The sequence below is a fragment of the Gymnogyps californianus genome, chromosome 5 (assembly GCF_018139145.2).
Source record: "Gymnogyps californianus isolate 813 chromosome 5, ASM1813914v2, whole genome shotgun sequence".
In the NCBI taxonomy this organism is placed as follows: Eukaryota; Metazoa; Chordata; class Aves; order Accipitriformes; family Cathartidae; genus Gymnogyps; species Gymnogyps californianus.
The window spans coordinates 35,819,480-35,835,557 of record NC_059475.1 but is presented as its reverse complement, the minus strand read 5'-3'; the positions used below and the strand labels follow the sequence as shown (position 1 = coordinate 35,835,557).

General features: G+C 33.5%; 1 protein-coding gene across 1 annotated transcript in view; it reads left to right on the top strand.

Moving 5' to 3' along the window:
• Positions 1-16,078, top strand: part of RYR3 (ryanodine receptor 3) — a 210,869-nt gene that overhangs the window by 166,391 nt on the left and 28,400 nt on the right. Inside the window, exons 71-85 of the mRNA XM_050897083.1 lie at positions 1,710-1,880; positions 2,337-2,396; positions 3,510-3,641; positions 4,502-4,614; positions 8,551-8,647; positions 10,221-10,330; positions 11,180-11,231; positions 11,904-11,957; positions 12,234-12,333; positions 12,578-12,657; positions 12,922-12,998; positions 14,629-14,702; positions 14,945-14,962; positions 15,437-15,517; positions 15,935-16,023. Coding sequence (XP_050753040.1) covers positions 1,710-1,880; positions 2,337-2,396; positions 3,510-3,641; positions 4,502-4,614; positions 8,551-8,647; positions 10,221-10,330; positions 11,180-11,231; positions 11,904-11,957; positions 12,234-12,333; positions 12,578-12,657; positions 12,922-12,998; positions 14,629-14,702; positions 14,945-14,962; positions 15,437-15,517; positions 15,935-16,023 — 1,308 coding nt within the window. The remainder of the gene's footprint in view (positions 1-1,709; positions 1,881-2,336; positions 2,397-3,509; positions 3,642-4,501; positions 4,615-8,550; positions 8,648-10,220; positions 10,331-11,179; positions 11,232-11,903; positions 11,958-12,233; positions 12,334-12,577; positions 12,658-12,921; positions 12,999-14,628; positions 14,703-14,944; positions 14,963-15,436; positions 15,518-15,934; positions 16,024-16,078) is intronic.

Here is a 16,078-nt window from a genome sequence, read left to right as displayed (position 1 = left end):
TATTGTCATTTAGGTTTCTGTCTGTGACTCTACTTACACATTTATCAGCAGGAGTTGTGAATTCATAGACAGCAGAATTTGATGGCAAAGGCAGAATGGATCTTCTTTTCATGTTTTAAAAATGTTCAGGTTTTAAGGTTCACCTATCTTGTTCATACATAGTTATTAATCTCAAATGAAAATAAAGAAAATTGGATGTGTAAAATGTCCTCAAGCATAAAGATGCAGAAAAGTAAACCAGTATCTCTCCTTCTTTTACTTTTTTTTTTTAATATATCTATTATATATTTTGTTATTCCTTATTTAAGATGCATAGTGACGCCACTGGAATACAGTGATACATTGTGGGATGTGTTTGTCTGCTGTCAATGTAGAGTACAAATAATGTCATTATTATAGCCATTACATCACTGCTATTTCTAAGGCACTTCCAAAAGCAAAGCTTTGAGGCAAAGTACTCTCTTGCAATTGTTAGTTCCTTAAGAAAGGAAGCCACATCCATTGTGTGTTCCCTCTGACCTGCAAAATGCTCAACACCAGCTACGTACACAGAGATTCACCATCTAGAAGACAGAATTTGCCAAAATTTACCACTGAGTAGAATATGTATGGCTGCCTTTTTTTCTTCCAGTGATTACTGTGATAATAGTGTGGTAATAATTGGTAAATAATGAATTGCAATGGATTCTGCTGTATCCTTATGTGGAACTACACAATGTATTATAAAAACAGTAGTCAGTAAAACTTAATTGACAGAGGGAAAAGGATGTGGAGGGTTAAATGCAAGCATTTGCTATTTTGTAGTGTTGTATAAGCCTGGAGGCCTAGTCCTGAAATCTTATCTTAGGCAAACTCCCTTTGAGTGTAGTAGGAGTTTAATCTAGGTACAGAATTCAGAACTGGGCTACTTTTATGTTGTTGTTGTTTTCCATATGTTCATTAAATATATGGGTCTCTTCTAAAGATTTTGGTTCGCTGTCTCATAAATGAAAAGTTGTGTGTGAAATATTGTTGTACAGTATCTGTTATAAGAAGATAGGGCAGATGTTATTCTGTTGTGCTGTTTACTTCTCTGTCTCTTTTGTTTTCCTTTTCCTATTGCTCATGATCTCCAAAGAGGTGAAAGGCTTAATTTTTCATCCCGAGTTACTTATATTAGCCAAAGCCAAAGGACAGTGCTTTTCCCAGAGACACTAATTCATTGGCCTTGTATTGCATTGAATCAAAGCCTTTTAGATACTGGTATTTTTCAGTTGAGACAAATCAGACAATATTCATTCATTCAGACCCTGGATAACTATCTTTATGTAAGTTTCTAACAAAAATCTAAATATCCTGAACTTGTTTCTGTAACATTGAGAACTAATAGTGTCCCCTGAGACTGACTCAGCTTTTAATTTTAGGGTTGTTTCTGATTTGAGAGGTAAGATGCAGAAAATATAGTTAGATTCATATGTAAAAATGCACACAAAAGTATGTTACTGCTATTAAAATATTACCGTTTTTGCAAGTTCTGCATTGATGCACACCAAAAGTATTCCTTTACGTTTCCCACTCAAGACTGTACACCCTTCCTCTAATGTAGCATTTTTAATTAATTGTACTACATCAGGAACATAGTTTCCTTGGACCATTAGGGGAAAAGCGTGTTGGAAAAGTGTGTGATCAGAGAATTACAGTCATTTACTTTTCTATTTTTTTAATTATAGTCTGGAGGACAAGATCAAGAGAGAAAGAAATCAAAACGTAGAGGGGATTTGTACTCCATACAAACATCATTGATTGTAGCTGCACTTAAAAAGATGCTTCCTATTGGTTTGAATATGTGTACCCCTGGAGATCAAGAGCTCATCTCTTTGGCTAAGACTAGATACAGCCATGTAAGTGTATACTTTGTAATAGTTTTTAATGCAAAATAAGCAGAACTTTATAAACTGAACTTTGAGGCATAGATATCTAAGCAGTCAATATAATTAAATATATCAATGTACTGTAAGCAATTATAGCTGCTAATTGTGCTTTCACAAGAAAAAGTGGTGTGTATAGACAGCTGCCATCATTTCCATTTGTATACAATATACATTTTTACATATGCATATTCATTTGGACCAAATACTGAAATACCATTAGTTAGCTTTAATTCTCTTCAAAGTTTAATCCTTGTTTTGTGGTCAAAATTAAAGAAAGCGTTTGTCCCATGCCCTCATGGTAACTTACGTACTTTGAAAACAAAAGAGGTTAAGTTTCAATATTAAAATAATAGCTGTTCTATGTCATACATGTTCTTATGAGATGAATCATAATCTGAATTGAAAAATACTTCTGCCTTTCTACAGAGGGACACTGATGACGAAGTCAAAGAACATTTACGTAACAACTTACATTTGCAGGAAAAGGTAATACAAAAAAATCTGTCTTAAAGATGCTGATGTGCACTTTTAAAAAACAGAAGTCACAATTGTTTTATTTATCATGATACATAAAAAACAAAAAAGAGAATGTGAAAAGCTATTAGAAAAATTGCCATTTTAACATTTTTCTTCATAATTTTTTCATGACAATAATTGTTTATTTGTAGCTTTGGCTGGTATTTTCAAGTTTCAGGAAGTTCTATAGAATGGGACAAGTGTAAAGAATTGAGATATTGGTAGTTTTAAAGCTATAATTACTTAGACTCAACTCGACCCAAGAAGAAAATAAAATTAAAACTATAGTATTTCAGCTTCTCTTCTTGAACTTAACTTACGCTAATGATTAAATAGTATTTCTAAGAATATACACATTTTCAAGTTACTATGATAAAATAAGAAAAGGTTGTGTCATCTTAACACTTAAGAGTTTTACAAGCACATTTATGTTCCTACTATTTATATGCTGAAAACACTGTCAAAGGTGATACCAAAATGGAGTCCTCATTCTGTAAATAATAAATAATTTAGCTCATTGCCTACAGTCTTTGAACATAATAGCAGTAACTCATTTGTCTGTCATGGGAGATGACTGTCTGGTTGCTGTAAGTTTGTGCTTACATAAATTTAAATTGGACACACTAAGTAATTCTAATGTGTTTTTTTCTATTTCTGTCTTGCAAAAAACCCAAACCCTTTGGCTGTAACTCTTCACCTACTGAAATTCCAGCTGTCTTTTATAGACTCCGTAAAACAGCTTTCCACTGTTGGTACAGAAGTCCTGCAAGGAGTTAAACTCAATCCCAGTACTAAACGTGCTTCCTTATTTTTAATGCAGTTAAATGGGATACAGGTGCTTTATTTGGTTTCATGAAATAAAAATACAGAACCTTGCTTAAGAATTGAGTGCAGTTACCCAACAGATAGTGAATCTAATGCCATTTTTCTGCGCAGCTAGTAGACGTTAATTTTGACTAAAAGGGGACAGATGAAGTGGGAATATCTATAACATTCTTTATTACACTATGAGAATAATAGTGGTGGTAGTCAAATTTAGTATCTTCATTCAGCAGCTTATGTATGAAATATGTTGGTTTTTAGTCTGATGATCCAGCTGTGAAATGGCAGTTAAATCTGTACAAAGACATTTTGAAGAGCGATGAACCTACTGACCCTGAGAGAAATGTGGAACGTGTGCAGAGGATATCAGCTGCTCTGTATCATCTGGAACAGGTATAAAGTTAAATGTCTATACTGTGTTTGTTTTAAAGTAGTATGAGGTTTTTTCCTTGTAGAGATTATTTTGACTTCAGTGAGTGTCATTATTAAAGTTTCCAGATAAAAATTATTTTTGTGCATACGTGCATGCACACACACACACACACACATACAGATGTGTATATATGCAAAGTTTTTAATGTAATCTGTTAAGTGCCTCAATTTAGCTTCAGGGAAAACTCAGGATGTATTTGCCTCTGCAAAACTTTGTGAACAGTCACAAGAAGTATAGTATACACATCATCACCATTCAGTAGCTGAAAACTCTGTAATTTTAGGAAGAGATGTTTGCATGTGCACTTATTTTTAATATACTGGTTTTAGCCCGTCTCCTATTTCTGCACCTGAGGATGCTGTAGCAACTTTTGAATTGGTTGCCTGTTCATTCAAATGATACAATTTAAATACAAAAAGGCATTTGTACTCTTCCCACATAAAGTTAATCCATTTTATTCACAAGTGATATAGCACAGAAATTCGTTCACATCAACAATTGAATATGCATCGTTAGAAACAGACAAAATAACCATTTTGGAATTTTACCAAGGAGTCCCACACATGAGATATTCTGGCACCTTGAGGTTTTCTGTATAAACTGAGAGGTAGTATACGTAAGGCCCCCAGTATTTTTTCTTATTAGTTTTAAAAAAAAAACAAACCAAAATAAAACCCCCAAAGAACATTTTTTTCAGCTGATGGGGAGCGTTTGTAACATTTTCTAATTTGCTAACTACATTAACCACTAGCTAAAAAGAAAATTTGGAATAAAAGTTGAAGAGTTTCCACTGTATGTACTAGAAGATATTTTCCCATAGGTTGAACAACCACTGAGATCAAAGAAAGCTGTTTGGCACAAACTCCTGTCAAAACAACGCAAAAGGGCTGTTGTTGCGTGTTTCAGAATGGCACCATTATACAACCTGCCAAGGTAAATGGCTTAAAGGTTTATTTTTTCGTAACTTTTGTTTACGTTTCTGAGTGCAAATATTGCTTGTGTGTACACCTACAAGTTTGTTGATTGTTAGGCCTATGTAATTTTGTTTAAGAGACGAAAGAGTTTGTTAGTTATCAGCTAATTCCTCACAGTAGCAAAATACTTGTCTCATGACAAATAACCAGAGGGGGAAAAGACCATAGGAATTACACTGCTTCAAAACTAAAGTGCTTCATTTTTGTCAGCTGTTACTCTGTATAGTTCCTCAAGTTATCTGTGAAAATTGTTAAGATGTTGCTGTTTCTGTCCCTTTTTTGCCTCTGATTGGTTGCTCTTTTTACTCTTTATTCTCCTGTGTTTGTATTCTTTTCTCTTTTTTTAACTTTGTGTGGCTCTTCCTCTCCTATTGCATGAATGCTTCATGCTCTTCAGCTTGTCTGAGGCAATCTTTACCTATTACATCAGAATGTTATCTGCATTAAAGTTGCTATTGGGGCAGAGCAGTGCAGAATTATAGTTTGGACTTGTGTGTTGCTCTGCTTCTTACTCCAGTTGAATGTAGATACCACAAAGTCCAAGAGAAAGTGCATCCTGTGCCTGGATCCACCTACTGCTTTAAACAGAATATAAAGACCATGTGGCATTAGGGTCATTTCCTTTGCCCTGTTCCTTTTCAACAAATCTGCTTTTTATTTAGATACAGCCTAAGCACATCTTTAATTAAGTTTGCTTCTCACCTTCTTCTGCACTTTTTCACCTTTCATGTTTAATATTTTTGTTCAAAGATTGTTCGCAAAGTATTTAACAGAAGAGTTGCGTTGCATTTTTAAATGCCTTTATTAAAGCCAGTCTACATGCTTGATGTCGGCTACAGGTCTATAGCTGTGCCACTAACATATTGTAAGAATATTAGGTTTGCACAAGACAAATAAAAAGTCAGTTATACTGTAAAAAGCACACATCCTTCCTTTACAAAAAATAGTAGTTCTAGACTATAATAACTTCTCTAAGTTGTCACACTACCACCAGGCAATCTTTAAAGAACCAGAGAAATGAAAACGTTTAAGTACAACATAAGAACAAACTGGCTAGTATCAACCATTTCATCTTCAAGAATTGTGTTTGAAAAAACAAGAGGAAGTGGTATGAAGAGCACCCATTTCAGTACAACATTTTTGTGAGCATTTTTTCTTACAACCATATTCTGGATTTATAAATTCTTAAAATGTTTGGAATATATATGAGCTCCCAAATGATAAAAATGGTTCATCTTATTTTTGCCTTTAAAAAAACCACTTTTATTTATTATTTTTGAGGTTGATGGAACACCTGCCAAGGGGCAAAATGGGTTATGAATCTGTATTTTCATTTTCAAGAAAATATGGAGTAATACTCATTGAAGTAGAACATTTACATTATCTGTAATTTTCATTAAAAACTTTTCTGTGTTAAAAAGATTGAGGTTGGTTCTTCTCAAACTTTGTGGTAGATTTTGTGGTGGAGTTTACTCCTAATCTCAATATGAATGTGAGGCAAATCAGTTATTTCATCTTGTAGGTTCTAAAAATGAACTGTCATAAAACTATTCTAGCCAATTAATTGTGGTGTCTGCTCTTCAAAACAGGCAAGAGTCAAAAAACACTTTGGACTTAGAATCATAAAATCATAGAATGGTTTGGGTTGGAAGGGACCTTTAAAGGTCATCTAGTCCAACCCCCCTGCAATGAGCAGGGACTTCTAGGTATATTGGTCAATTGATAGGTGCAGAACAAAGTTTTAAAATTCATTAGTTTATAGACACATATTTTTTGTAGATAAATCATAGGATTCTGACAGGAAAATAAGGCTATCACATTATTATGCACCTACAACTGTCTCCGTCATTTAAATTGATAGTGTTGTTAAGACATCTCTGAACCCTAGGGAGATTATTTCAAGTGGGGTATGATTAATTCTAGGAGCTCTGTAAATCCCTTTGAACCAGAGTTTCATGTGCAACTCTCCTTATCTTGTATCATTTTAGTTGCAGCTTTATATTGGGAGTGTTAGTTCTAAATTTGATGCTAGAATCAATTAATGTAAAGGGCAGTAAGAAAACATTATGGTGGTACCCTTTCATTTATCTTAGAAAAGACTAATATCTTCAGTGAATAATGAGCTCTTTCTTTTGAAAATTTTCTGGAGATTTAGGTGGCTTTCGATATAATTTAATGTTAATCTCATATTTTAATCTAATTTTCTCCAAAATACATTCTTATATATATCAGTTTTTAGGAATTCCAGTAAGATATTTCAGAAATTGAAATGTGTATTGGTGTGCAAGTGGTTGTTAAATCATAGAAAAATTACTTTAACTTCTACTGTAAATATTGCAAGCACTCCCTTTTCTGAGAAGTGCCTGGACATACAAAAGAAATAGTTGTATTTTAAAATATTTTTATTTTTCAAGGAAAAAAACATCAGTTAAGTTAGGAAATACTAATTCTTCATGTTCTGTGTTTAATGAATGTACATGGCTTTGAAAAAGTGTCTTATGTGATAAATGTTTTCTCTGAGATGTGTGTATTTATGTTTGATGTTTTAAGGAAATTAATTTGTAAAAAAATTTATCTTGTTGTCTGTCATCTGTATATGCACATAGATACAGCGAAGTTGTACACGGCAATTTTTCATACACGGTTTACGAATACATTCTTTCTGACTACTTCATTGAATTTAACTTGTGCCTTTCTTCAATGAAAACCTATATGCTTTTCTTCAGACACAAAATTAGCAATTTCTTCCTGAGCACCTTTCAACGTGTTTGGCTGGAAAAAGTACATGAAAAAACTCAGTATGACAGGCTTATACTCAAGTTAACGGTAATGTAACTTGTGGAGAGCCTCTTGCTTACGCGCACACTTATTCCTTCCCAGCCATGATTTGATGTTATCATAAAACATGAATTTGTACAATTTTCAGAGGGGATTCTGATTGGTCAGTTTTTTAAATTTGATAATAAAATGGCACCAGTGCCAGCAGGAGAGCCTAGAAGTTTGTCTCAATAGCTATTCCATTATAAAATAGTAATGCATGTGCACAGTGTATTTAAACAAGTCATAGTATATACAGCCAATTTGTATAGCTTTTGTTAGTGGTGCAGGATAAAAATAAATGAAAAGGCTGTGTGGAACAACCTTTGTAACCTCATGTAGTGCACCTCAAAACAAAATTTTCCGCCAAAGGTAATGTAAAGATAGAGTGGTTTGGCCATTATTATGTGTAGTCTTCTTGCCATGAGCTGTATTTTCTGTGGAAAGTTAAATTAATGAATACTGTATAGTAATAATATGCCTAAGAGTTTTCTAAAATTGGTCATTTTCTAGAGCAGTTTTTGTGTATTTCTAATCCAGCTTCTTTGAGGACACATTAATACTGCCCTGATTTGGAACTGAAAGAAAAGAAGCTGAGGTTAGGCTTCTCTATGTGGAAGAAGGCAATGATTGTCTGCAGATAACATGCTGGAAAGCACTTGATAATTATTTTGGTGTTGATGGCCAACTTCCGCTGTCTCAATGTCCTAAATCTGTAAACTAGATTTACATCTCGTAGGCGTAAATCCCACCCACTTATTCTCAGTCTGTTCAAGAGTGTGTTTTTCCCATGCTTGCATTAAGGTTCCAGTCCTGCAGTTTCACATATAATGTATATTAGCACTCCCAAAGCCTTCAAAACAAAAAGTAATGTATACATGTGTATAAAAAAAATAGTAAGAACATTCAAAAGTACATGCAGATTTGTCACTGAATGTTAGTTGGTTTGCATTTTGTTTCACTGACCAATCAGAGGATCAGAATTGTACAAATACGTATCCTTACTAATCATTAACCACCTGAGCTGTTATACTATGTTCCGTTACCCCTCTTGATCTCACTTTCACAACCCCCCCAGGCACCGTTCTATTAACCTCTTCCTCCATGGCTATCAGAACTATTGGATAGAAACAGAGGAATATTCATTTGAGGAGAAACTAGTTCAGGATTTGGCTGTAAGTACTGACATAATTGGGCATATTTTTCAATGCCCACTTTAGTGTATATTTTATGTATCTATTATAACCTATATTTAATTTTTGTGTACTGTATGCGTATGCAGAAACTTATAAAATATTAATCCTTATGCTTCAGGGCATAAGGTCATTTTCTGCTGTGGTCAAAAAGACATTCGTCCTGTGATGCACACTGAAGTGCTTTAAGGTGGTTTATGCCTTCAGACGAACTATGTGATACTCATTCTTGGGAATAGAAATGGATTAGATGAACTGTCAGACTATTTTTGTCATTATGGTAATTCCTATGTTCCTATATTTTATTTACTGGTTTTTTAAAGCTTGACACAATTGATCCTTTTCCCCTTTTAAAAATTTTTGTTGATGCATAATATTTAATTTTAACATTTTCAGCTTTGATACAAATTAATTTTGCTGTTTTCTTGTTGATACATCATAAGGAGAAGTAAATATATGCAGCCATATTCAGCAAAAATTTAGTTTACATGTGTACTTGATAAAAGTGATTGGTAAACTTCAGCATTTTGTTACTGAATATTGATTCAGAAAGCCTACTGCTTTTTCTCTTCCCTCTCTGTAATTAGTTTCTCTAAAATACTTCCAAGGGGCCTATCTCCATGGTATCTAAACACCATGAAAATGAATATATAGCTTCATGAATCACATGAAGATGTATCAGAAGATGCTTCAGTGTTAGCAAAAGCAGTCATGTTGTGCTTTTTAAAGACCCATTGGTATAGAAGGTTGTATGATTTTTCAAAATTACAGCTAATATATTCTTCTCATACTCTGGACAATTATATGGTCACAGTCTTTGACTTTGTTGCTTCTTTCTAAAGGAAGGAATGAGGCCATTAATCAAAACAGTGATTACAATTCTTTCAGATTTACTAGAGAAGTAAATTGAACTTCTGTAATTACAATTATTACTATAATTACAATAATTCTACAATAATGACAAACCCTACAAAGGGGTGATAACACAAGTAAGGTAAAGGTGATACGCTGCTCTTTTGCCAGTGCTGGCTATGTTATATTTCAATCTGCCAAAAAATGTTTGAAGTTGACAATGAGAGCAGTCCTTACGTTTGTTGAATCAAGGTTACCTAGAAATGATATATGAAAGTATTGTAGCAAACAGTAGTCTGAATAGGATGTATCTGATGATATTATTAAAAATAGTTCCATTTACCAATAGTTCTCCTGCTAAGTAATTGAGCTGGGACTTTCTTTCAATTCTGGTCCACTGGAAATAGATAATTTCTGCTGAATAAGGCTTCCCTAAGATTTTCACTGTCTCATTCTCAATACCTTGCAAATGAGAAACTTCTAATGTTACTATCAAATGTATCAGATATTCTAAGTCCTTCTGAATCATACAGGCACATAATGTTGCAGATTATGCTGTAAGCTGCTGAATAAGATGAATACTGGAAGTTAATACAAATTGGACAGAATAAAATCACTGAAATCCTTTCCTAAGCTTAATTACTCAATTTTTTTCTTACTCATGAAGCTTAATTTGTATATTCTGATATAAATCTTGAGACAGACACCTCCAAAAAAAGAGGAAGAGGAAGAGGAAGAGACCGAGAAAAAACAGCGTGATCCACTTCATCAGATTATCCTCTATTTTAGTCACAGTGCTGTCACAGAGAGAAGGTAAAAAGAGCTGTGTTGAAAAGCACATTGAGTAAAAGCACACAGTAACTGAATTTCTAGTAACATTACAGAAGTGATTTAATACAACTGCAGTTCATTATTGTGCATGGTGAATACTTTTTTGCCTCCCAGTTTCATTAGTTTTCATGTATTTAAACTCGGTATAACCTTTATATTGAGACAAATATTGACTATTTTTGACATTTTAAAAGCTTGGTAAATACCCAACACAGAAATAACCGAGCATGAATTCTCATAGAAACATAAAGTCTATGGGAACTGCTGGTTCATTCAGAGTACCCTCCCCTGGTCTCTGCTGGTAATAGATGTCTGTTCTTGTTGTTGGTATTCATTATGTTTTATTCAGTATGTCAGAAAAGGTTTCACTGATGATTAGCATGAATCTCTTTCAGTGCCAGTTTCTGTTTTGAATTTAGACTGTTGATTAGAATATGTATTTGGTATGAGTAGAGTACTCCAGTGCTTCGTATACTTTTTCTGTATGACTAACATAATCTTGCCATCTGACAGTTATAATTATTCTAACTTATATGTCCATAATACTTTTCTGCACCTGTAACAGCCAGTGATGCTTACTTATCGAACATGACTAAGTTGGATGTCCAAATATACCTCTAAATTGTTTAATTAAAAAGTTAGAGACTTGGTTTGAGATAAGAAAATACATTTATAATACGATTTTCAAGTGTAATAGCATTTCAGGTAGACTGTGTATCTACTTTAATAAAATACCCTTTAATAAAAATGGTATTCAAATATTAGTAGGAGTATGACATCTTTTTATTACTACATCGTAAAATAATTTTAGATTTTTTTTACTCTTTATAGCAAACTAGAAGATGATCCTTTATATATTGCCTATTCCGCCATGATGGCAAAGGTAAATATATAATTTCAAGCTCCATCCCTAACTCCACTCGGGTACTTCCCATTAATTTTAGATGCTTGATACGTGGACTGCTTGATACTAGTACTTTCTATATTTTAATGAAGCAAGTGCTGTTCAGAGTTATATATATGTAATGAGAAATTTCCTACATTAAAATAATATTATAAAATTCCAGTAGGTGCAATCCTGTTGATACCACTTGGCACTTTGTTTTGTACAGGATTAATTCATGAGCAGTCTTAACATGTTAGTTATCTTTATTCTTTGGCTAATTATTTTGGAGTTAACATTTGAAGTCTGTCAAAAATAAGTTGACAGTTTTAGCAACATATTGATTACAGCTACCACATGTGAGGAGAGTTTGACTGTGAAGATAAATATTATGGATATAGAGATATGACACAAGAAAACATAGCCTGCAGTTAGAGGATTTATATGTAGTTGGATGAATGCCCTGAAGTACTCATACATTAGGGAATATCAGCTTCTTAGTATGGATGAGCACAAATATTTACAATTACAGGGATTTTAAATCTTCTTAATGCCTTTAATTATTGCTTGAAAAAATTTCTTTAGTCATTTTTGTAGAAATACTGTAGTAAAAATAGGCATTATGTTTCATAATAAGCAAAATCTTGTGATTTCTGTTTCTGACATAAAAAGAGCTGTCAGGAAGAAGAAGAAGAGGAAGAAGAAGAAAAAGAAAAGACATTTGAGGTGAGAGTTTAAATAACATTTCTTTCTCATCGCCTAATGTGCAAGTATTTTAAATATGTCCACTAGAATAAATGCAAGAATAACACAGTGTGTGTTGAGCTGGTTTACTAGGTTAGTCATATAAAAGACAGACAGTGTGTTCTGACATTTTGGAATCAAACAACCCATGGATTATGGAGGCAGATGGCATTCAACAACTTCAGGTTTCTCATCTTCCTATTTTTCCTGAATCAGTTCCAGTCTGTATTCTGTTCTCATTTTTGTTCTCAAACCCAGGAGAAAGAAATGGAAAAACAGAGAACTCTCTATCAGCAAGCTCGCTTACATGACCGTGGAGCTGCTGAGATGGTCCTTCAGATGATTAGTGCAAGCAAAGGTAATGTTCTGTGAAGTATTAAAGGTATACATGATATACATATCATATGTATAAGGCTATACATATATATAGTACATTATGTCATAATACCTGTGATATGTATATCATATGCAACTTGACTATGGTATATAATGAGGCAAAATAAATGTCAATTACAACTATACTAGGTAAAATTTCCAGACTGCTTTTCTGATTGAATAGTTCATAATTGCAAGTTTTAATGACTGTACCCTTGTTTTGACAGGTCATACAGGACCCATGGTTGTTGAAACACTAAAACTTGGTATTGCTATTCTAAATGGTGGGAATACCATAGTTCAACAGGTAATGCTTTTCTAACTACTGTGAGTCTTGCTTGTATAAAGGAGCCAAGTAATTTTGAGAATTTTAGCATTCTGTTGTGTTTTTATTTTAGTGCATCTAATTTTAAGCTAAACAGTGAAGAAATATCAGGGTATTTTTGGTACAATAACAATTATATTATTGCTTGCCAGTGATTTGCATTTTGAATGGTAATTCAGGAAGTTGTTAATTCATATAATTTTAATATAGATTTTTTTTACCCTCCCCCAAATGTATACCCTCTAGAAAATGCTAGACTACCTGAAGGAGAAAAAGGATGCTGGATTTTTTCAAAGTCTCTCTGGCTTGATGCAGTCCTGCAGGTAAAAGCATAAATCGTATTATTACAGTTTCAGTTTTATTCAGGTTGGTGGCTTATTGCTCAGTGCAGGTGGATTTGTTAGATTTAAACTACAGAAGTCACAGATTGTAGAACTCTTGTGGGAAATTTTTGTGAATCAGAGGAATAGTATGTTAGTCTTTTATAGTATTCTTCCAAAGGAGAAAATAAAGCAAAGACTATGTATGCCTTTGAAGGCTTAGTTTGGAGCAGCAGAAAAGTAAAATGTAATGGCTCCTTTACTGGTCTCAGATCGCTCAAGTTTTCTGTCTCGGTGGTTCTAAGGATGGAGAAAAGCCATCACTGAGGGAGAGACAGGCCAGTGGAGCTTTACTAAGCTTTCAGTTTCTGCACATCTCTGACGAGTTACGTAATCTCTGTCTCTTCATCTGAATCCTCTGCATATGTATCAGGTTTGTTAGAGATGGCATGTGGCCGGTGAGACTATAGTAGTCCATTCCCTTGATAAACCAGAAGTTCAAATTAGTTAAGGTAAAGGACTCCCATAAAGAAGGTGGAAAACTGTTGGTGTTTCTGATTACTTTTACAGTAGACAACCTCCTTTTCTCAGCCTTTTAAAGCAACAGAAGGGTTCTGAAGGAGTAGACTGGGAATTAGAAGTGGAGAAGCTGTATGAAGACAGGAAAAAATGTGGAAGGAATCGTGACCTGCACTGCATAAATTATTGCTGAGTAGTTGCAGCCTAATTAAATAACATCTATCTTGTAATTTTCCCATTTATGTAGAACAATTTAGCAAGGACTTGCTCAAAGAGGACCTGCAGTGATGATATTACCAGTTGTGTATGTGTATTGTTCAGGACTTCATTAAAAAAGGTTTTGATAAAATGACTTGAACACTAATAAGAGAATGAAAATGATGCTTTAAAAAATGCTTATGGTTTTAATGATGTCGCTAGGTAGTAGAATATGTGACTGCATTGCTGTTTAACTGAAAAAAATTAGATAATCATAGAATTATATTTGGACTGTTTGAATAAAAGTATTCTGACTGAGTGGTGAGAAGAATCATCATCTGCTCTTCCACGTGCTGGGCTATGCCAAGTTAGCAAAAGAAAATTGAGATATCAGTGTATTTTGATCTTGGAAGATATGGAATCTATGATTCCATATATGTCTTTTGAATATGGAATCAGGGATTCCGTATGTCTTCTGAATAACATAATAATACATAATATATACAGTAACAATATAATAGAAATAATAGTGATAACAGTGGAAAACAGTGTGACTGAGAAGTAACTGCAGTAATGTCCTTTTGGCAGGTTTAAGTCAATATAAAGAGTAATATTTCAGGTTCCTTTTCCACTTGTCATTTATAAATGAAACCCATGAATGATGTTACTGGAAGTGAAGTTAGGTAAGTGGTGAGACCTGACCTGAGACTCATTTCTTTTCAGAAATGGACACTGGACCCTTATTTTCATCCCAAGCTCTTTATTTAATATTTATATTAAATAAAATATGAGGCAATGCATGTCACAGTGGGTCAAGACTAGTTGTTGAAGGCCTCCAGAGATTTCCTAGAAGAAAATAGTTTTCCATTGTGTACTATAGTACTTTTTCCTGTTTGTTTTTTTTTTTTAATATAAGTGTTCTTGACTTGAATGCGTTTGAGAGACAAAATAAAGCAGAAGGCCTGGGAATGGTTACTGAAGAAGGAACTCGTAAGTAGAATGAAATTGATTCCAGTAGTGCTTAAAACATTATTTGTGCTTCCTTCTTTAACTAGAACTGTTATTTACTGTGGTTTGAGGTTTCTGTTGATAAACTTACTATAAGTAATTCTAGGCTTTGAGTTCTGAATATGCTACATATTTACAAAATCTTTAGCAATAATTTTTAAGAAAAACGTTGTAACTTCCAATATTCTTATCCTGTATTCTTGTTATTTTTCTTTGATCCACAGTCATCGTTCGTGAGCGTGGTATGTTTGGGTTTACAGTTTTTGATACTGTTGTTGCAAAAATGTGTTGCAAATACAGAGAGAAATCTCATTGCATCTTCCAGATATCTGTAGGTTTAGCTTTATGGCCTGCAGCAGGTTGTGTGTTCAGCTTGGATAAACAGTTTAATGCTTATTAAAGAAGTGTCATTCATCTTTAAGGCATGATTTTAGTTATGACTAACCATTTACTTAATAGATATATGTCCTGTTGCCTTTTTTTTTTTTTTTTTTTAAACCATGGATGCATTGGAGTGCTAAATATTTTGGCTTTGCTTTTTCTGTCTCAGTTTTTTTTATTATTATTATCAGTCTGTTTCTTTTAAATTGCTTTAATGCTTTTATAATACTGTTTTTTATTAGAATTCCAGTTTTAAAGGTTTCTGTAAGATTATGTGTTCTGGATATTTAATCATAACAGTTGTCACATAATCATTGTATTTATATATTTTAAAGGTGAAAAGGTGTTGCAGCATGATGAATTTACTCGAGATCTATTTAGATTTTTACAACTGCTCTGTGAAGGGCATAACAATGGTAAGTGAACTGAATTAATTTTTGGGGAAAATGTGTGATGAGTCTGTCCTTAAACAGAGTTGAAAAGAACTGATTCTAATGGGTTTTTTCCTCTAATTCGTTTAGTTTTCTGAGGGGAAACTGGCATGCCAACAATTTGAATTGCAGAGTTCAATCTGAATTTTTAAGTCTTAACGTAATTTCAGTTTTTATGCCAATCATTAATAGTAAATCCTGTTGCAAGTCATGTGGATAACAATTCTTCAGTTATATTTACATTGTGATCTACTGTAGTTCAATTCCCACCACATAAGCATCTGTACCCAACAAGGTACTTAAAAAGAATGTATTCTTCATGTGTCCATGAAAATATGAAAATAACCTTGTATTTTTTATTCCTATATATACTAACCAAGCACAAATCACTACTTATTTCAGATTTTCAAAATTACCTTCGTACTCAGATGGGCAACACCACAACAGTGAATATTATCATTAGTACAGTTGACTATCTCTTGCGTCTTCAGGTGAGGACAAAACAGAGGAAAATGGAGTGTAACATATTTGCCTTTCCTTCATTTT